This window comes from Chiloscyllium plagiosum, chromosome 30, assembly GCF_004010195.1.
Source record: "Chiloscyllium plagiosum isolate BGI_BamShark_2017 chromosome 30, ASM401019v2, whole genome shotgun sequence".
Classification (NCBI taxonomy): Eukaryota; Metazoa; Chordata; class Chondrichthyes; order Orectolobiformes; family Hemiscylliidae; genus Chiloscyllium; species Chiloscyllium plagiosum.
Window position 1 is genome coordinate 39161600 of NC_057739.1, and position 22970 is coordinate 39184569.

The window sequence follows — 22970 nt, forward strand, 5'->3', positions numbered from 1 at the left end:
TTGGACCAAAGGGTCTGTTTCCATGCTGTACATCTCTATGATTCTACAAGAGTCCATGGTACTGGGGCAATGTATTATAGAATCCCTATGGTGTGGAAACAGCCATACGGCCCAACAAGTCCATACCAACTCTCTGAAGAACATCCCATCCAGACTCACCCTCCTACCGATAACCCTGCATTTCCCATGGCTAATCCACCTAACCTACACATCCATGAACACTATGGGCAACTTTAGCACAGCCAATCCACCTAACCTGCACATCTTTGGACTGTGGGAGGAAACCAGAGCACCCGGAGGAAATCCACCAACAAGTCCATACCAACTCTCTGAAGAACATCCCATCCAGACTCACCCTCCTATCTATAACCCTGCATTTCCCATGGCTAATCCACCTAACCTACACATCCCTGAACACTATGGGCAACTTTAGCACAGCCAATCCACCTAACCTTTGGACTGTGGGAGGAAACCAGAGCACCCGGAGGAAATCCACACAGACACGGAGAGAATGAGCAAACTCCACACAGACAGTTGTCCAAGGCAGGAATTGAACCCGGGTCGCTGGCACTATGATGCAGCAGTGCTAACCACTGAGTCACTATGCCACCCTAGGCAGAGTTAAAGAGCTGGCTAACAACAGGAAACCAAGTTAGAACAAATGGATTATTTTCAGATTGGCAAACTCTAACTAGTAAAAAGAAAGAAAAATACTGAATGCCACAAATACAAAATGAAAACAGGAACTGTTGGAGAAACTCAGCAGGTCTGGTAGTATCCATGGAGAGAGAAGCTGAGTTAACATTTCAAGTCGAAATTACCTGTAATAAAATTATACCAGACTCGAAATGTTAACTCGGTTTCCTTCTCCACACATGCTGCCTTACCTCTACTGAGTTACCCCAATATTGTGTGTTTTATTTATAACTAGCAGATAGAGAGTGTTCAGTGCAGGGACTTCCACTAAGCATGATCTATGTTAATGATTTGGATTAAAGTATGGGCAGTACTGTGGCCAAGTTTCATGATAGTATGAAGACAGGTCGGAAAGCAAGTGGTGAAGATACAAACAGTCCACAGGGGGCCTTTAATATGTGGAAACATCTGAGACTTTCTACTTTGATAGTTAGAAAAGTATAGTGTGGCGCTGGAAAAGCACAGCCAGTCTGGGAGCATCTGAGGAGCAGGAGAATCGACGTTTCGGGCATAAAATGAGAAAACTGGTGAAATCCACATTGATCCCATGTGGTGGAGGGTCCCAAGGATGGTTGGAGTTATTAGGATAGGCTGGGGCTTATTTTCACTGGAGCAAAGGAGGTTGAGGGGTGACCTTATAGAGGTTTACAAAAATCATGGGAGATATAGATAGGGTGACTTTTCCCCCCCAAGGTGGGGGAGTTTAAAATGAGAGTATTTGGGCTTATATCTAAAACATCGATTCTCCTGCTCCTCGGATGCTGCCTGACCTGCTGTGCTTTTCCAGCACCACACTCTCGACTCTGAGCTCCAGCGTCTGCAGTCCTCACTTTCTCCCGGATTTATTTTTAAGACTGGAAAAAAAAGATTTTAAAAAGGATGAAGCGCCACATCTTTTTACTATATGACTCTATATGACCGTATGACTCTAAGTAGAGAAAGACTGCAGAATGCTACAGGGCAAGAGAGATCTGCATGTCCTTGTACATGAATTACAAAGAATTAGCATGCAGGAAAAACAACGCAGTAGAATGATTAGATTAGATTACATTACAGTGTGGAAACAGGCCCTTCGGCCCAACAAGTCCACACCGCCCCGCCGAATTGCAACCCACCCATACCCCTACATTTACCCCCTACCTAACACTACAGGCAATTTAGCACGGCCAATTCACCTGACCTGCACATCTTTGGACTGTGGGAGGAAACCGGAGCACCCGGAGGAAACCCACGCAGACACGGGGAGAACGTGCAAACTCCACACAGCCAGTCGCCTGAGGCGGGAATTGAACCCGGGTCTCTGGCGCTGTGAGGCAGCAGTGCTAACCACTGTGCCACCGCGCCGCCCACAATGCAAATGAGATTTGCCAAAAGTGTATAAATGGAGGGATATCTTGCCACAGGGCAGTGGTGAGACTACACGTTGAGTACGGAGAACAGTTTGTAGCTCTGTACTTCAGGAAAAACCTGCATTGCAAACAGCTCAGAGAAGTTTCACTTGATTAAAGGGGTTTGTCTTATAAAGGAAAGGGTTGGGCCTGTACTCATTGGAGGTGAGAAAACAAACATAAGATCTTACTGAGACGTAGAAGATTCTGAGGGAGCTTGACAGGATAAATACTTGGTCTCATGGGAATGATGTGGAACCGGGTAGAGCAGGTCAAAATAACAGACCTTCCAGTTCCGAGGAGTAGGAGCAGGGGTTGGCTTAAATGAATGTTTTCAAGGCAGAGTTAAACACTTATTGATCAACAAGGAAGCCAGGAGATAGGATTGCAACCAGGAATGGGGAGTTAGGATCACAGTCAGGTCAGTCGTGATATTAGCGAACAGACTTGAGGGGCCCAATAACCTACTCCTACTGCTGGGTTTTTGTACAATCTGTAACCCTACAGGTCACAGCTCTACGTAAATGGACATCAACATCCAACCCTTACCATCTGCCACCTGGAGGAAGAACACCTCATCTTCCGCCTTGGGACCCTCCAACCACACAGGATCAATGTGGATTTCACCAGTTTCCTCATTTCCCCTCCCCTACCTTATCCCAATTCCAAATTGGTATCGCCCTCTTGACCTGTCCATCATCTGTCCCACCTACCCGCTCCACCCTCCTCTCCGACCTATCACCCTTTTCCCCCACCTTCATCTACCTGTCTCATCCTCAGCTTTCAACCCCTCCTTCATCTACCTATCGCATTCCAGACTACGCCCCCCACCACACCCTCCTCCCATTTCTCTCTCAGCCCCCGGTTCAAAAGCCTCATTCCTGATGAAGAGCTGATGGCTGAAACGTCGATTCTCCTGCTCCTCAGATGCTGCCTGACCGGCTGTGCTTTTCCAGCACCACACTATCAACATCCTTTCTGTCTTCCCCCTTCCTTGCCAGGCAGAGGGTTCCATACCCTCAACATGTGGGTAAAATAAGAAGTTTGCTCCTCCTTTCTGATCTTGAAAGGGTTCAGAAAAGATTTACAAGGATGGTGCCATGGTTGGAGGGTTTGAGCTATAGGGAGAGGCTGAATAGGCTGGGGCTGTTTTCCCTGGAGCAGAGGCTGAGAGGTGACCTTATAGAGATTTATAAAATCATGAGGGGCATGGATAGGGTAAGTAGAAAAGGTCTTTTCCCTGGGATGGTGGAGTCCACAACCAAAGTATATAGGTTTAGAGTGAGAGGGGAAAGATATAAAAGGGACCTAAGGGGCAACATTTTCATACAGAGGGTGGTGCATATACAGAATGAGCTGTCAGCAGATGTGGTGGAGGCTGGTACAATTGCAACATTTAAGAGGCATCTGGATGGGTATATGAATAGGAAGGGTTTACAGGAATATGGGCCAAATGCTGGCAAATGGGACTAGATTAGATTGGGATATCTGGTCGGCATGGAAGAGTTGGACCAAAGGTCTATTCCCATGCTCTATGGCTCAATAATCCTTCCACCAATTTACTTCGAGCCATTGACCCCTGGTTTTTGATCCCTCTGATAAGGACAATCAGTTACCCATTAATTTCTTCCATCCAGGCCACTCAATTCTATTGGAATTAAACTAAAGGTTTTATGCAGTGAAGTCACGACTCTGCCTCACCAACTCCGTAGAAAAAGAACACCATTTTTTTTCCTGTGGAGGTCAACAGCAAAGCTGGCATTTATTGGCCATCCCTGAATGCCCTTGAAGGGGCAGGCTTGGCCATTTCAGTGGGCAGCTGATAGTCATCGACAGTGGTGCGGCGTAGGTCAGACCAGGCAAGGACAGCAGATTTCCTTGCCTCAAGGACGTTAGTGAACCCAATGAATTTTTGCAGCAAATCAAAATACCTTAAATGCTCACCATTACAGGGACTAGCTTCCAATTCCCGGTGATTATTATTAATTGATTTTAAATTGCACCAGCTGTCATGATTGGATTTGAAGACACATTCCCAGAGCATTAACCTGGGCCTCACGATTATTTAAGTGTTGATTCTAATCATGATCCAACATGAAAAGTTAGCAATCACGTGTAGCAACAAAACATCTACAAAAGCCATCCACAAAAACATCCTCACGGTGGCACGTGACTCAGTGGTTAGCACTGCTGCCTCACGGCGGCTGGCACCCGGGTTCGGTTCCGGCCTCGGGCGACTGTCTGTGTGGCGTTTGCACATTCTCACCATGTCTGCGTGAGTTTGCTCTGCTTTTCTCCCACAATTCAAAGATGTGCAGGTTAGGTGGATTGGCCACGGGGAATGCAGGATTACTGGGAATGGGTGGAATGCTGTTTGGAGGATTAGGGCTGAATTCTCCCTTTCTGTACTGTAGGGATTCTCTGATTATTGGGGCAATGACAATATCACCCCCCCCCCCACCATCAAGCTTTTTCTCAGTAGCTCCAGTCTTGGCAACACCTTCTAAATCACTTCTGCACACTCTCTGGTGTAAATGTACACAACATTGGTGCGAGAGTCTAGTTCATGTTTACACAGTACCAGCATATCCAGTGTATCTTTCCTATTCATCTGCTAACCCTCAGCTAACGAAGGCAGGGTTTTATGTGCCTTTTTAACCATCTTAATTTGAGCTGCCCCATTGCCTTCAATAGGATGTGGACACACATTGCTAGGTCTCTATACTCCTGCCCCCTTTCTGATTCCCTGGGGGCCAGCTAACCTGTGTTATCGTCATGGGACAAAGTTTCTCGGTCAGGCTTGAGGGGGCGTGCAGTGATAGGAAGCAAAGTACCAAAGGAGAAGAGACTGGAGGGAAAACAAGGTTTTAGAGGCCAGGGAGAGGGTGGGTGACACAGACAGCAACCAATGAGCGAGATGTGAAGGAAACTGCCTTACAGCACCAGGGACCCAGGTTCAATTCCAGCCTCAGGCAACTGAATGTGTGAAGTTTGAACATTCTCCCTGGCTTTGCTCCGGGTGCTCCCACAATCCAAAGATGTGCAGGTTAAATGAATTAGCCATGCTAAAATTGCCGATGGTGTTCAGGGATGTGTAGGTTAGGTGCATCAGTCAGGGATAAAAGTCAAATAATAGAGTGGGGGAAAGGGTCTGCTCTTTGGAGGGTCAGTGTGGACTTGTTGGGCCAAATGGTCTGTTTCCCCACTGTAGGGATGCTGTGAAACAGTGAGCCATCACATTGTACCAAGAGAGCAAGTGCTCTGCTCATTTCCTCAACATCAAGGTGAGATATGTCAGCCGTCATCAATGGGAGACTTTTTTTCCTCAACTTGGCAGCTTCAGATGTTTTCGGTCAAAAGGGTGAGGGGGGGTCACTGGATTCAAAATGCTAACCCCACTTTCTCTCTCCACAGATACTGCTGGACCTGCTGAGCTACTCCCACAATTTTCACCACTCTTCCAGATACTCCTGGGTTAGAGACAAGGTGATAACCGTCTATTTGACCTTTCTGAAAGACCACGTTCACTAATTGCAGCTCATTTGTAAAGGTGATTTATTTTCATTCAAACAGGAAGTGAAGGTAAACCACACAGACTGACATGACACCAGATTAGTCACAAGCTATTGCCTCATCCCCAAGGAATTCCTCTGTCGTGGGCTTTGTTAACAGAGGTGTTAGCCTGTGTGAAAGAGCAACAGGGTAGCCTACTTTCAAGGTGTCAGTGAGGTCTGCAGATGCGGGAGATCAGAGTCGAGAGTGTGGTGCTGGAAAAGCACAGCAGGTCAGGCAGCATCCGAGGAGCAGGAATATCAACGTTTCGGGCCAGAGGTCTTCAATCGGTTTCCTGATTTAGGGCTCTGGCCCAAAATGTTGATTTTCCTGCTCCTCTGATGCCTCCTGATCTGCTGTGCTTTTCCAGCACCACACTCTCAACTAGTTTCAAGGTGTGACAGATCCAAACTTCCACGCTCTGTCTGAAAAAGAGGAGTGTGTATCAGTGACTGGAGTTTAAAGCCCAAGTAAGGGGAGAGTGTGAAAGCAGTGTTGGGAAACAAGGTTAAAAAGCTAGAGTTATAGTAGGAAACTTCAAGGTGATACTTAGTGGTTTATCCCAGTGAGTGAGAAGCGTGCATTATCAGTGGCTAATAAGGATGTTAAGGGTGGCAGTACATTGAAAGAAACGCTCTGCAAATCCAAGAAACACTCTTGGACATTTCCCCGAGGTTGGGAGTCCAAGAACTAGGAGAAAGTGAGGATTGCAGATGCTGGAGATCAGAGCCAGAGTGTGGTGCTGGAAGAGCACAGCCGGTCAGGCAGCATCCGAGGAGCAGGAGAGTCGACATTTCGGGAATAAGCTCTACATCAGGCATCATTCCTGAAACTTCGATTTTCCTGCTCCTTGGATGCTGCCTGACCTGCTGTCCTTTTCCAGCACCACACCCTCGAGTCCAAGAATGAGGTAACGCAATTTAAAAATAAGGGTCATGCAATTTCAGATGGAGATGGGATGACGAATCTTTGGCATCTTTGGGCCATGGTAGCTCAGCCTGAGAGAATACTTAAAGTAACAGATTGATAGATGTCCGATTACCAGTACTGGACAGAGTCTTGGGGGCAATGTGAGTAAAATGCACTGAAAAGTTCAATCAGCCATGACCGTATTAAATGGTGGAGCAGACCCGACGGGCTGAATGGCCTACTCCTGTTCCTATGCCCCCTTGACTCATTCCTGGGATGGGTAGGGGAGCTATCTTATGAATGAGGTTTGGATAGGTCAGGCCCACCTCTTAAAGTTTATAGAAATGTAGGTGACCCTTTTGAAACAAAGACAGATCCTGAGGGGGCTTGACAGGGAGGGTTTCGGGAAAACGTTTCCTCTTGTGCATATGCGTGTGTGTGGGGTGGGGGGGGTGCTAGGGGACACTGTTCTTAAAACAAAAAAGGTCTCTCTTTGTAAGACTGGAATGAGGAGAAATCTTTTCACTCAGAGGGTTGTTGGAATATGAAGCTCTCTTCCCCAGAGGGTAGTCGAGGCTGGGTCTTCAGACGTATTCAAGGCCAGGTTGCTACACTCTAGAGACCGGGTGACAGAAGGGCAGGAAACAAATAGGAAAGTGGAACGGAGATCACAACCAAAGCCACTTAGGATCTTACTGACGTTGCAGGAGGCTCAAAAATGGCCAAATGATTGGCTCTTACACCCATGTTCCTGATCCACATTTCCCGGGGCACAGAACTTAGTCTCTTCAGCAAACCCTTTGAATCACTCCACAATCTCATCTTGTCCTCCATCTTGTAAGTCTCCTCCAACTTGACAGCCCCTCCTGGATTTCTCATCCCCCCCCCTTTCTCATACCCTCTCACCTCCGATTGGAGCACCATTCATTCCAGAGCATTCCACCCACTTAGTGCCATTTTCTGGAATCATTTAAATGCCTCTCTCACTTTGGGAAATGAAGAAAAAAAAACTCCCTCACCCAGGATCCTACCTCAAGGTGAAGGGTCACTTTCAATATTTAAAAGCGCCATATAAATGCAAGCTGTTGTTAGCTTCACAGAACTGGGGACTGCACAGGAGGAGGCCATTTGACCCATCACGGCTGTGCTAGTTCTCTTGCACAGTCATTCACACAGAATCACTCCCACACACCCATTCCCTATAGCCTTTGATTGCACTGTGCCTGGAAGTATTCTGGGAGAGCTCAGCAAGAAACATCCCGAGTTTTCCAACTCGGAATTTTACAATCCAAAAAATTCTGCTTGGAACAAAAAGAGAAGTTTGGAGTGTTGTTATATTTCTGACGTCAGTGCCGAACCCCTGTTTTGGCTGTGAATCGGATTAAGTTTGGCCATTCCTATTGGCTGTCACTGGTTTAAGAATTCCAATCTCAGGCAGAAGTACAACTGAAGATTTTGCCTTACTGATAAATGGCTGACATTTTCCTACAATTAAACTGTAAACTCTATTGCCGAATAATCCTGCCTGAACAGAGTACGGTTGTGGTAGCGTGTCTCAGATGTAGATCCATTGCTAGAACACCCAACATGGAGTCAATGTTCAAGTCCAATGTCTAAAGCCTGTCCACCATCTACAAGGCCCAAGTCAGGAGGGTGATGGAATACTCCCCACTTGCCTGGATGGGTGCAGCCCTAACAACATTTAAGAAGCTTGACACCACCCAGGGCAGAGCAGCCCCCGCTTGACTGACACCACATCCACAAGCATCCATTCGCTCCACCACTGACACTCAGCAGCAGCAGAATGTACTATCTACAAGATGCAGTGCGGAAGTTCACCAAAGATCCTCAGGCAGCACCTTCCAAACCCATGACCCCTTCCATCTAGAAGGAGAAGGGCAGCAGATACATAGTATCACCACCCCTCCAGGATTCCCTCTAAATCACTCACGATCCTGACTTGGAAATATTTCACCGTTCCTTCACTGTCGCTGGGTCAAAATCCTCGAATTCCCTCCCTAAGGGCATTGTGAGTCAACTCACAACAGGTGGACTGCAGCAGTTCAAGAAGGCAGCTCACTCCCACCTTCTCAAGAGGCAACTAGAGAGAAGGCAAAAAAAAATACAGGCCCAGCCAGCAAAACCAATGTCCCACAGGTGAAAAAAGGGCTTGAGCACAAAAACAAACCCCTGACAATCTGGTGCAGTATCGAGGGAGTACTGCAAGGTTGACTGTGCTTTCTTTCAGATTAGATCTGCTGCTCACTAGACGCAGTATATCCCAGGGCATTACTTCAATAAGTAGAAAGTGGTCCTTCCCTGTTCAATATTTATTCCTTAAATCAACATCACAAGACACGATTAGATTAGATTACATTACAGTGTGGAAACAGGCCCTTCGGCCCAACAAGTCCACACCGACCCGCCGAAGCGTAACCCACCCATACCCCTACATTTACTCCTTACCTAACACTACGGGCAATTTAGCATGGCCAATTCACCTGACCCTGCACATCTTTGGACTGTGGGAGGAAACCGGAGCACCCGGAGGAAACCCACGGGGAGAACGTGCAAACTCCACATAGTCAGTCGCCTGCGGCGGGAATTGAACCCGGGTCTCTGGCGCTGTGAGGCAGCAGTGCTAACCACTATGGCACCGTGCCGCCCACAAATTACAGACTTATCTTGCCTTTATCACGTTACTGACTATGCATATCGAGCCCCATCAATCTAGTGTCGCAGTTCCTGCCTTACTATAGTGATTATATTTCAAAAAGTACTTGATTAGTTCAAAGGCACTCTGAGATACCTCGTGGTCATGAAAGGCACTAGAAATTGCATTACTCTCTTTCTTAAAACAGCAGATGTCCTTTCCCCAAGGTGGTGGCTTTCAAAACTATGAGGCATATTTTTAAGGTGTGGGGAAAAAGATTTAAAAAAAAAGACACGAGGGACAACTTTTTTTTTAAAAACAGAGTGGTTCAGGTGTGGAAAGGACTTCCTGAGGAGGTGGTGGATGCAGGTGCAGGTGCAGTTACAATGTTTAAAAGACATAATTTTAAGTACATGAATAGGAAAGGTTTAGAGGGATATGGGCCAGGAGCAGGCAGCTGGGACTAGTCTAGTTTGGGATTATGGTCAGCATGGACTGGTTGGATCGAAGGGTCCGTTTCTGTGCTGTATGGGTCTGAATCTATAGTGAATAAAACAGATTAATATTTGTTTTAAGTTGGTTAAGTTAAGCACTGGTCTTGTGTCCACACTTGTGTGAAGCACTTACTCCTTTGTCAGACAGTTTAGCCCCATCTCTGCAAAACCCTACCAAATCCCGGGAGTTAAAGGTGTAGGAGAGGAAAGGACAGCATCAGCGACAAATGTGGGTTTTATTTTGAGTGAGATTGATAGGGAGAAGCAAAGGTTTTGAACTGAAACAGTGGATCAGTCTCAATACAGATTTGGGTGGGGGAGTCACGGTGAAGGACACTGTGGAGTGAAAGCTGCTGGGTCAGGTCCACTGTTCTCTCTCTCTCTCTCTCTCTCAGAGCACAACTACAACCAATGGCAGAGTGACAATCGCCTCCTCCAAATGCTAACTGTGGAGCTTCGCCGTGAAATGGGTTCGGGCTGTGTCAGCCTGGGTTGGAGTGTATCCCCAAAGAAGTAGAGGCTCCGTTCAAGAAAGCTCAGAAGACCATAAGACATAGGAGTGGAAGTAAGGCCATTCGGCCCATCAAGTCCACTCCGCCATTCAATCATGGCTGATGCGCATTTCAGCTCCACTTACCAGCGTTCTCCCCATAGCCCTTAATTCCTCGAGACAACAAGAATCTATCAATCTCGGCCTTGAAGACATTTAGCATCCCGGCTTCCACTGCACTCCGTGGCAATGAATTCCACAGGCCCACCACTCTCTGGCTGAAGAAATGTCTCCGCATGTCTGTTCTGAAATGACCCCCTCTAATTCTAAGGCTGTGTCCACAGGTCCTAGTCTCCTCGTCTAACGGAAACAATTTCCTAGCATCCACCTTTTCCAAGCCATGTATTATTTTGTACGTCTCTATTAAGTCTCCCCTTAATCTTCTAAAATCCAACGAATACAATCCCAGTATCCTCAGCCGTTCCACATATGTTAGACCTGTCATTCCAGGAATCATCCGTGTGAATCTCCGCTGGACACGTTCCAGTGCCAGTATGTCCTTCCTGAGGTGTGGGGACCAAAACTGGACATAGTACTCCAAATGGGGCCTAACCAGAGCTTTATAAAGTCTTAGTAGTACATCTCTGCTTTTATATTCCAACCCTCTTGAGATAAGAGACAACATTGCATTCGCTTTCTTAATCACGGGCTCAACCTGCATGTTTACCTTTAGAGAATCCTGGACTAGCACTCCCAGATCCCTTTGTGGTTTGGCTTTATTAATTTTCTCACCATTTAGAGAGTAGTCTATGCTTTTATTCTTTTTGCCAAAGTGCAAGACCTCGCACTTGCTCACGTTAAATTCCATCAGCCATTTCCTGGACCACTCTCCCAAACTGTCTGGATCCTTCTGTAGCCTCCCCACTTCCTCAGTACTACCTGCCTGTGCACCTAACTTCGTATCATCGGCAAACTTCGCTAGAATGCCCCTGGTTCCCTCATCCAAATCATTAATATATATTGCGAACAGCTGTGGCCCCAGCACCGGACCCTGCGGGGCACCGCTCGTCACCGGCTGCCATTCTGAAAGAGAACCTTTTATCCCAACTCTCTGCCTTCTGTTAGACAGCCAATCCTCAGTCCATCCCAGCAGCTCACCTCGAACACCATGGGCCCTCACCTTGCTCAGCAGCCTCCCGTGTGGCACCTTATCAAAGGCCTTTTGAAAGTCTAGATAGACCACATCCACTGGGTTTCCCTGGTCTAACCTACTTGTTACCTCTTCAAAAAATTCCAACAGGTTTGTCAGGCATGGCCTCCCTTTACTAAATCCATGTTGACTTGTTCTAATCAGACTCTGCTCTTCCAAGAATTTAGAAACCTCATCCTTAATGATGGATTCTAGAATTTTACCAACAACCGAGGTTAAGCTGATTGGCCTATAATTTTCCATCTTTTGCCTTGATCCTTTCTTGAACAAGGGGGTTACAACAGCCATCTTCCAATCATCCTGGACCTTTCCTGACTCCAGTGACTCATGAAAGATATCAATCAATGCCTCTGCTATTTCCTCAGCCACCTCTCTCAGAACTCTAGGGTGTATCCCATCGGGGCCAGGAGATTTATCAATTTTATGACTTTTTAACTTTTCTAGCACTATCTCTTTCGTAATGGCAACCATACTCAACTCAGCCCCGTGACCCCCTTTAATTTTTGGGATATTGCTCATGTCTTCCACTGTGAAAACTGATGCAAAGTACTTGTTAAGTTCTCCTGCTAGTTTCTTATCTCCCATCACTAGGCTTCCTGCATCAGTTTGAAGTGGCCCAATGTCTACTTTTGCCTGTCGTTTGTTTCTTATGTCCTGAAAGAAACTTTTACTATTATTTTTAATATTACTGGCTAGCCTACCTTCATATTTGTTCCTCTCCTTTCTTATTACACTCTTTGTTATCCTCTGTTTGCTTTTGTATCCTTCCCAATCTTCTGATTTCCCACTTTTCTTAGCCACTTTATAGGATCTCTCTTTTTCTTTAATACATTTCCTGACTTCCTTTGTCAGCCAAGGTTGTCTAGTCCCTCCCCTGTTAATCTTTCTTTTCTTGGGAATGAACCTCTGTACAGTGTCCTCAATTATACCTACAAACTCCTGCCATTTTTGCTCTACTGTCTTCCCGGTTAGCCTCTGCTTCCAGTCTATTTTAGTCAGTTCCTCTCTCATGCCCTCATAATTACCTTTATTCAACTGTAACACCATTACATCTGATTTTGCCTTCTCCCTTTCAAACTCCAGACTGAACTCTACAGAAGGATGGTTGGGTGCGGAAAAGGGTAAAGACCACTTGCTGAAGTAGTTGTTCCTGTGTGGCTGGTGCTGGGGGGAAGGTCACTGGGACACAGTAAAAGGAAACTTTAACTTGCCACTGAGGAAAGCTGCCAGCTCTGATGTCTGTCTTGTGCCTGATGGGATTCTTGCTCGAAGTTGAAGAGGTTCGTCAGCAATGAGGTCGTGAAGGGGAAGAGGAAACCACAGTGAGACAGCAAAGTTTCAGAACCCTCCCTGCCAGCATGTCCACCTCCCAATGTGGTCAGCCCCAATTCCACAGTCTGCAATTAAAAACTGAGAGAAAGACATGAGGAGTGAACATTGTCTAACACCACAGCTTTCTGACTCCTGCACCATGTTCTCTATTTCAGTGGCAGCAGTGTGTACAAGCTCCTCTGTTATGGACTGTTAAGGCCTCCTTAAAACATTTCAAGAAAGTAGCCCACACCCTATCTTTGCTAGTTGCTTTCAGCAGGTATAACAGATATTCCAGAAGGGTTTAAACAAAACAGAATTTATTTCCATGATTACCAAATGAACCCCCCCACAAACAAAAAGAGAACAGAATACAGGAATCCCCTCAGGCACAAGACAGACATCAGAGCTGGCAGCTTTCCTCAGTGGCAAGTTAAAGTTTCCTTCTACTGTGTCCCAGTGACCTTCCCCCAGCACCAGCCACACAGGAACAACTACTTCAGCAAGTGGTCTTTACCCTTTTCCGCACCCTAACCTAACCTACCCGATAACCCAATAGATCATCCCAACTTAATGATGCTGTTCCCAATACTTGTAACAATCCCCATAAACACCCCTTGGCACAACAAGGTAAAATCAAACCCAGGGTCTTCCAGGGGAGAAGTCAGAGAGAGAGGAGAGTCAGCATGGACCTGCTTCTTTTGGGTCCAGTATGTTCAAAACTGCCTGCCTGCTTTCAGTGAACAGCCAGACCAAACCAAACCAGAGAAAAGCTGAGCTGGGAGAACAGGCCAGTCCCCTTTCATTGTATAAGTGATAACTTGAAAGCCTTTTTCCTGACACAGTATCTGTTAGCTATGATCAAACTGGCCCTAAAACTCTTCAAACATAGACTTTTCGGAGTCTGTCTCTTTTACGGCCTCTCTGGGGAACAAAGCTAAGGACAATATGACTTGGTTAAAGGTGCAGCAACACCACACCTTCCAAACTGTTGACTGCTACAACTCCAAAAGCCAAAGGCAGTAGACACTTGGGACCACCATTGCCTGAAAGTTCCCCTCCGAGCCGTACACCATCCGGACTTGGAAATATATCACTGTTCTTTACGTCACTGGATCAAACACCAGGAACTCCCTTTCGAACAGTACCCCCTCACTACAGAGGCAGCAGCACCTCCAGGAAATGGCTCATCATCACTCTTTCGAGGCAATCGCATCATGAACAATAAATACTGACCTGAGCAGTGACCGTCACATCCCATGGAAGAATTCTTTTGTGAGGTCTCTCGTCTTGGGAGATGGGGCAGAGCGGGAATGTCATTATCTTAGCAATACAGAGGTAAGGCAAATGCTCTTGGGACAGTGGTTCAAATCCCACCCATGACGCCGGTGGGATTTAAATACAACTGGAATACAATATAAAAGAGAGAAAAGATAGAAATTGCTAGAAAAGCTCAGCACATCTGGCATCTGTGGAGAGAAGTCAGAGTTAACATTCAGCTCGAGTGACCCTTTCTCAGAATGCAATTCCAATTTCTTGCTATAGATGCTGCTGAGCTTTTCCAGCAATTTCCAATTTTGTCTCCGATTTACAGCATCTGCAGTTCTTTCGGAATGCAATATAAAACTGGCCCTAGTGACAGTGACCATGTCAACCATCATGGATTGTCGCAAAAAGACCACCTAGTTCACCAAAGTCCTTCTGGGAAGGAAATCTGGTCTGGCAGACACGTGACTCTAGGCCCACAACAACGACTCTTTGCTGACTCCTGAATGGCCCCAGCAATTCAATCATTTCAAGGGAAATGAGGCACAGGCAACAGATGCTAGCTTTCCTAGTGGCACCTACATCCCACAGAAGAATGAAAAGAAATGAAGAACTAGGAGAATGGAGAACACGAACAATGATCACCGCGCATCAAAATAGAAAGAGAGGAAACACTTCCCCAAATTGTAAGAAAATCTAGCAATGTGGAAGGTGGCCAGTCAGCCCATCATTCCTGTGTTAGCCCCTTGAAACAGCCCTCCAATCTGTCCCAGGGCACAATGTAGTGACTGTAATGAAGTCAGCCAGGTGGGCCTCAAAAGAATAGGAGTTCCCTGATTGGGTTAATCTGGTCCAATTCGGGAGCCCTGCCTGATAGATAGAAACAGGAGTGTCAGAGGCTCTGCTCACTCCGAGAGCTGGATCAGAGTCAAGGACTCTCCACATGTAAATAAAGGCCGACTAGGTGATGGGATACCAGCCTCTGTGGAGGTATTTCATTCAGCTTCTCATCCCCCGGTAACGTTTTGCCTTCTCATGTAGAAGCTGAATCTGGTTTAATCAAACAAGCCAACCAAATTTCTTAGCTGGCACTGACCTCCAACTCCATAATGTGGGTAAAGCTGTAACCAACATTAAAATACAACGTGGGAATCGTGCTAATGATGTAAACGCTGTAAACCACTCAGAAAACATGTGGATGTGATGACTAATTGATCTCAGGAACATACCAAGCAAATGTCCTTGACTATAATGAAGTGCTGGTGAATTATTAAAATAGACTTTGCACAATGTAATGCTGTCTGATACAAGTCAGGAAGGTCTCAAGTTCAATCCGTAGTCCAGGCTGAGTTGGCCACACTTAGCTACATAGGTCATGGTCATTTGCACTCCTGTACTGTCCCAATGTAACCCAGTCACTGGTATGACAGAAACTTTTTTTACAACCCTCAGCCACAAACATCCTTCAGACATTCCCAATTCCTTAAAATCAGGAGCAGGCTGGATACAGTACACATGAAGAAATTGTTCCCACATGTTACCGGGACATGAACAAGACAGCGCAGACTTAAAGCAAGTTACAACAAAAAAAGCAAGGCTAAGCTGAGAAAAGAAAAGCAAAGTTTTCACTGAGCAAATAGTCATAGTCATAGGTATAGGAGATGTACAGCATGGAAGCAGACCCTTCGGTCCATGCCGACCAGATATCCCAACTCAATCTAGTCCCACCTGCCAGTGCCCGGCCCATATCCCTTCAAACCCTTCCGATTCATATACCCATCCAGATGCCTCTTAAATGTTGCAATTGTACCAGCCTCCGCCACTTCCTCTGGCAGCTCATTCCATGCACGTACCACCCTCTGTGGAATGCAGTACCTGGAAATGTGATGGAGGCTGGTTCAGTTGGGGATTGGTCAAATTACTTGGATAAAAACACTCTGCAATGGTCTGGCGCAGACCTCGTGTAATGAACAGTCTCCTTCTGTGATGTAAGACTCCTGTGACTCTGACTAGTAGCTAGTATGTAAGTAGATGCTCTCCAAGAGATCATTAGCGACTGGTTTGACACTGTCTCAGAAGTGACTCAGTGCCTCATATGAACAGCATAGCCTTTACAATCTTAAGTTGCGTGAATGTAGCCGGTACTCTCCACTTGGTGTTACTGACAGCCAATGACTTCCTCATAAAAGCCAGTCTGTAATTCTGACAGTGTTGGTGCGTGAGGGAGGTTTGAGGAAGGATGCGAGAGGAGTGAAATCATTAGGCGTTCCTTGCCTGTCATTTTCATCCAGCTCCCCCTGCTTAACATTGACCCCACTTGGACACAAGCCAAATTCAGGGTGCTATTCAACTGCTGTAGTCATCACAATCAAACAATCTACCAGCGGGTAGACTGGCAAAGGCACACATTCTAAAAGGTGAAAGACTTAACAACAATCATTTTAGTTGCATAACACTGTAATCTTTTGCTACAAATTCTGTATCTTATGGCCCTGCTCCACAACCACCTGATGAAGAAGCAGTGCTCCAAAAGCTAGTGCTTCCAAATAAACCTGTTGGACTATAACCTGGTATTGTGTGATTTTTAACTAAAGGCACACACGTCACCTGGGCGAAATACCAGAAGACAAAGAGTGACCTTGGGACCTTCAATGGGAGGACAAAATTATACAGCAACAACTTGCATTTATATGGCACCTCTGGAGTAAACTTGTCCTGAAGTGTTTCACGGAAACATTGTCAATATTTGTCTGGCATAGAGACAAAATGGATATATCGTGCTAGATAACCAGATCAAAATGGAGACTTTAAGCAGAACCTTAGAGGAGGAACAAGAGGTGAGGATTCCAGAGGTTTAGAGCTACACAGCTATAGACAGTGGAAGTGGGGGATGCTCAAAAACCAGAGTCAGAGGTACACAGAGCTCCTCGAGGGGTTTTGAAAGGGCAAGACTAAGGAGGGATTCCAACACGAGGGTTAGCGTTTTTAAAAAGGCTGCACTGGAATCAAATGATGCACAAGGCAGGGACAAGGGGGGAAACTGGACTTTGAGGGAGTTCAGATGTAGTAGGAGGCTTGATTAAAACAAATCCAAGTTGTGAAATGTAAGCTGGTGAGGCCAGCTAGCTTGACAGTGCAACAGGCCAGCAGGAAATAACAAAAGCATGATGATTTCAGCAGCTGAATAATTCTACCTTTGCTGGGTTTGGAGGCCTCAGATGCATTAGCTGCAGCCCTATCCCTATCTCCAGTTCACAGTCAAACCCTTCAACGTGACATTAAACTCCCCCAGCAGCAACAATGCGCAGATATAAATGTACACACTTCACATAACACTGCTCGGAAATTAAAACCAAATGCAAGCCAGACTGCAAGGAGGAAGGCGTGCACTGGCTGGGAGCTTTACTATTCAACCGCTCTATATAATTCTGGCCTCTTGTGCCTTCCTGGTTTTAACCATTCCACCATCAGACAACTGCACAGCTGCTAGACACCACACTCTTGAATTTCCTCCCTACATCTCTCCACCTCAACTTCCCTCCTTGAAAACCTACCTCCTTGACCAAGCTTGTGGACATCTAACTTCACATGGCGCAGTGTCACCCTGCTTTTGTGAAGAGCCTTGGGATGTTCTTTCACTTCAAAGCAGTGTCATATAAATAGACATTTTTTGCTATTATTTGACATGAACTGCTTGATGCTACGAGCCTGGAGAAATTACTCCATTCCCAAATCCTCACCTTGCGTTGTGAAAAGAGAATAAGCAGGCAGAACACTAAAGCTCCTGGGGTACAGAATGACCTCTCATGTGCTACAGTTGCTCCCCTGCCCTCACCATTATTGAAGTGCCATGTATTTAAATATGATGACAATCTTCATCAGACTGAGCAATAAGTTTGCAGCTACTTCTGCACTGCGAGCACAGCACTGCAATAGTCCATCTGTTTCTCTTCCCTTTGCCAACTGTTAACCCAACTGCTTCCTCCTTCCCCTTTCTCTGAGGAGGCAGGCACCTCATAGGCAGAGTTGTAAGGGCTCCTGCCGACTCCTGAGCTGAGTAGGCATGTGCGTGCTTGGGGGTGAGGGTGGGGGTGGGGGTAGGGGTAAAGAGGAGATGATGGGTGGCCACTTTACCAACGTCTCCACTGCAATTCAAAACTCTGCCCAATGCCTTCGCCAGGTGAAAGGGAGGACTGCAGATGCTGGAAAGTCAGAGTCGGAAAGTGTGGTGCTGGAAAAGCACAGCAGGTCAGGCAGCATCCAAGGAGCAGGGAGAGTTGACATTTTAGGCATAAACCATTCCTGATGAAGGGTTTATGCCTGAAACATTGATTTTTTTTGCTCCTTGGATGCTGCCTGACCAGCTGTGCTTTTCCAGCACCACACTCTCGACCCAATGCCTTCGCCAGTCTGCTGCCATGCATTTCAAAGACATGTTTCTGTCAATGCTGACGGGGGAACACACTAGGAGAAATTTCTGTATCAACAATGCCTTTAGACATCCTCAGCTCGGTAGGTAATACACTGGAGTCTTCACCCAGAAGATTGTAGGTTCAAGACGCACTTCCATGTTTTTGAACACAAAACTGGTACCTCAGTGCAATACTGAAGGAGTGCCACAATGTTGGAGCTGCTGTCCTTTCAGGCAAATAAGGGGTCTCTGTCTGCCCTCCCAGGCGGACACCATTTGAGTCAAACAGTGGTAAAGAGGCCACTGTGTCCTCATCAACATTTATCCTGCAGCTCTTCATCTGTCTCTCTCTCATGTTTTTTGTTCCCAAAGACGCTGCCAGACCTGCTGAGTTTCTCCACCATTGTCTTGGTTTGTTTCAGATTTCCAGCACCAGCAATATTTTGCTTTTATTTGGCCTTTAGCTAATGTCCAAACAAACAAGTGATCTGGTTGTGGGATGTTGACATTTATCACCCTGGGCGCCTACCCAGCAAAGCCCATATCCCATGGGCAAACAAAGAAAAATACAACAAGTAATGGGAATGGTGGGATCCTACTGGCTGCCATGTTTTCTACATTACAACAGTGTGGATACTTCGGAATGTCCTGAAGTTGGTGGAGTCTGAATATTTCTTTCACGCTCCCATCCTTCATCAGGGTTCATTGGACACACATCATAGAACGGGTACAGGATGTAAGGGGGCCATTTAAGGGGGCCATTTAGTCTGTCAGGTTCATACCGGCTCTCTTATAGTTCATCACCTCATCCCCTGCCTTTTTCCCACATAACCTGCAATTTATTTTATCTTTGGAAAATTATCCAAATTCCTTTTGAATGTTCCGCTATAATCTCAGGCAGCAAGAAAATTTACACCCCCCCCCCCCCACTCTGTGGTTGCTTCTTTCACCAACCAGACTCTCTCTGGTTCTGGAACTGATTGCCAATGGGGAGCAGTGTCTCCCTTCAGGACCTGACCTCATGGTATTGAGGACTTCTGTCAAACCTCCTCAGGACCTCCTCTTTCATGAAGGAAAACAGTCCCACCTTCACCAATCCAGCCATTCCTGTATCACAGCACTTCCCAATTTGTGTCCCCGTGCTGTGGGCCCATTTTGAGGCTTGGAAATTATCACGACTCTTGAAACTTGCCCGCCATGGAATGGTTGACGGTGAGAGAGGGGAGATGGAAGGACAAGACTCAGTGGGGAAGGCGAGAGAGTTGGCCACAGATCTGCCTCAGAGGGCTTGACCCCAAACCTAGCTTGACATCCCACTTCGGGGTCGTGGGCTGCATCTCCTTGGCTCAATTCTTTTATATATTGTTTGCACTCTTTCCCGGTGCCTTCACAATCACAAAAAATATACCTGCGTTTGTTGTTAAAAATAAAACCTTTCCTCTTTCTCGCTCACTCACCACCCAAACGGATGCCCCGTGAGAAGTGATGCCCCAATGGGAGGGCAGGTTAACTCAACCTCAGCCTAAAGAGGAAAGGGAGGCCCTGGTTCAAGTCCCACCTACTCCCCAGGCATGTAAATGCAATTCTTACAATGTGGAAGCTGGCCATTTGGCCCACAGATACACACTGTCCCTCTGGAGAAGGGCTAATGCCCGAAACGTCGATTCTCCTGTTCCCTAGATGCTGCCTGACCTGCTGCGCTTTTCCAGCAACACATTCCCACACAGACTCAGCCCCACAACTCTGCACTTCCCATGGCTAACCCACCTAGCCTGCACATCCCTGAACACCATCGGGCAATTCGGCATGGCCAATCCACCCTGACCTGCACATCTTTGGATTGTGGGAGGAAACCAGAGCACCCAGAGGAAACCCACGCAGACATGGGCAGAATGTGCAAACTACACACGGACAATGCTAACCACTGAGCCACTGCGCTGCTGCAAAAGCATGCCTGGTTGGAAAACATCTACCTCAGGGCCAGAGAGCTCTCATGGCACAGTGGTAGTGACCACACTTCTGAGCCAGGAAGCCTATGTTCAAGTCCCACCACCTCCAGAGATGTGCAATAAACATCTCCTCACCGGGGCAGTGCTGTGCAGTCTAACTGAGGAGGGACCAGGAGGCGAGAGTTCAAATCCCCTAGGCCATGCTTAAAAACATCTCTGCTGAGGTGGGAAAAGATCAGTCCTGAGGAAGGCTCACTCTACCCAAAACATTAACTCTCTCTCCAGAGATGCTGCCAAACCTGCTGAGCTTTTCCAGCAATTTCTGCTTTTATTAAAAGATGTGAACTTGGGAGATTTTCAGGGTCAGTGTGTGTGTCTCTCTCTCTCTCTCTCTCTCTGCGGAGATGAGAGGGTGAGGGCTATTGTTGGTTTTCACCCCCCCCCCAACCCCATGGACCGCAAGCTGGGGAATATCTGACTGAAATGCAACATTCCCCCACCCTCCCTGCCTCCCTCGCCCACGCACCGAAGCTGCATTAAACCCCAGGTGTCCCTCCCCATCCTTGAGGGAGGGGGCTGGCAATGTACTCACTGCACGTCCCGGCGGATGGTCTTGAAGAAGATGCCCAGGAACGTGCGGCCTCCCGAGGCGAGGTAGAGAGCGCAGGTAGCGGCGCAGAGCAGCGGCCACGGCAGAGCGGTGAGGGAGCGCAGCAGCAGGAACACCACGGAGCAAGTGGCCAGTCTCCACATCGTCACCTCCAAAACTATACACACACACAGGAAACAGGGGATGGGCAATTAAGATGTAAGCAAAACAAACCCCTCTCAAACACAGAAGAGGACAGGCTTCAACAACTGCAAATAATTAAAAAAAAGGACAGGGTTTGACTGCAACAAGGAATTCAATCTCACAATCAAGGAGCAAGCAAGCCGGCAGATCTCCAAATTTTACAATAAAAAAAATCACACGAGGGTATTTCCCATTGCCACGTTTCTGCAATTCAACTTTTTTTCAGCCTTGCGGGTGATTTAAAAGCAAAGCCAATCCGGGAAATGGAAGAAGCAGTCGCTCAGTTCCCTTGCAGTCTGTCACTTCTGACGGTGTACTTTCTGCTACCTAGCGACCTGCACCGGTCATCATGACCTTCCTTCTCCTCCTTTGTAGGCGGTTTGATTGACAGGGGAATGTGCCAGCCTTCTCCTCCCCCCCCCCCCCCCCCCGCCAACCCTGCCTGGGATAGGCGCAAGGCAGGAGGGAGGCTTTCGGGAATTGTAGTTCTTCAAAGAGGTAAGCAATGCATCGTTTGCAAAATAAAACAAAAAACAAGTTGCTGGATTACAGGCGGAGAGAGAAGCCGAGTTAACGTCGCAGATCCTTTGCAATAATGAAGATTCATCCCGGAAGTGCAGTTATGTTTGTTTTTCTCTCTTCAGAATTGCTGTGGGACTTGCCCAGTGTTTCCAGCACTTTCTGTTTTAATATTACGTTTGCTTTCTCCAGGCGCTAGTCAACATGCTCCCACGTCGGTGTAGTTACATTCCCCAACCCTTCATATGCAAAAAGAAAGTGAAATACAAATTGTTCACTGAGATGCTTTTTTTTTTAAATTGTCCATTCCTAATTGCCTTTGAAATAGGTAGTGGTGAGCTGGTCTCTTGAAGGACTGCAGTCCATTTAGGAAGTAAGGAGACCTGCAGTGTCTTCAGGAGTTCCAGGATTTGATTTATTATTGTCATGTGCATCTGGGTCCAGTGAAAAGTTCTGATTTGTGTGCAGTACAGGCTGGCCGCACCATACAGAGAAACTTCAGGTTATAGAACAGAGCAAGGATCATTATGTTATGGCTGCACAAATAGCAGGATCAACATTAAATTTAAATATTGAGAGGTCCATTCAAAAGTCTAATGAAAGCAGGGAAGGAGCTGTTCTTGAACCTATTCATACATGTATGCAAATTTTTGTATCTTCTGCCAGATGGAAAAGAATAAAATTGGGGTGGGATGAATCTTTGATTATGAAGAATGTAGCATTTGAGTGAAGTTGAATTGTGGGTTCTTTGAAGTGAGAGAGAGGCACTGCTGGGCTCTGAACCCAGGATCTCTTGTTTACAAGACAGGCACTTTAACCACTTGATGGAGCAGCCAGATGATTTGGAGGCAGGGTGGTGTGTGGCCCAGTGGTTTAAAGAGACTTACTGTGGAGAATGGACTGAGCTCTTGGTTGAATGAAGACCTAATGGTTTCTTCTTTAGCCATTCCCAGACCCAAGATGTTCAGTTACTTAGACCCAATCACATGGCTGTTGGCAGACAAAGGTCTTTGTCATTGGTAACTGGTCACTAGTCCATAGACCATCGGCCAAACTCTTGTTGCCATCCAAAAGCTCCATCTGAATACAGAATCCCTTGACCCCAGTACATTTCCAACCTAAATTTCAATTCCTGCTTGTTCAAGCTGTTGTTTAAACAATGCTTGCTATCAGTGTCACATGACTTGCTTTTCACAATGTGATGTGCTACTTTAAAGCACTTTAGCACAGCTCATTCTCATTTCAGTCCATAATTTTAAAAAGTACAAAAGTGAAAAGACACAGTTTTTCCACCACCACCACATTTGAACATAACAATTTTGAAGTTAT

At 46.6% G+C, this 22970-nt stretch overlaps 1 protein-coding gene across 1 annotated transcript in view; it reads right to left on the bottom strand.

Moving 5' to 3' along the window:
• slc27a4 (solute carrier family 27 member 4) overlaps positions 1-21510 on the bottom strand; it is a 62704-nt gene extending 41194 nt beyond the window's left edge. The window contains exons 1-2 of the mRNA XM_043720438.1: positions 21245-21510; positions 20922-21096 (exon numbers count right to left, since the gene is read on the bottom strand). Of these exons, the coding sequence (XP_043576373.1) occupies positions 20922-21082 (161 nt within the window). The 5' untranslated portion in view covers positions 21083-21096; positions 21245-21510. The remainder of the gene's footprint in view (positions 1-20921; positions 21097-21244) is intronic.
• Positions 21511-22970: the final 1460 nt, after the last annotated feature.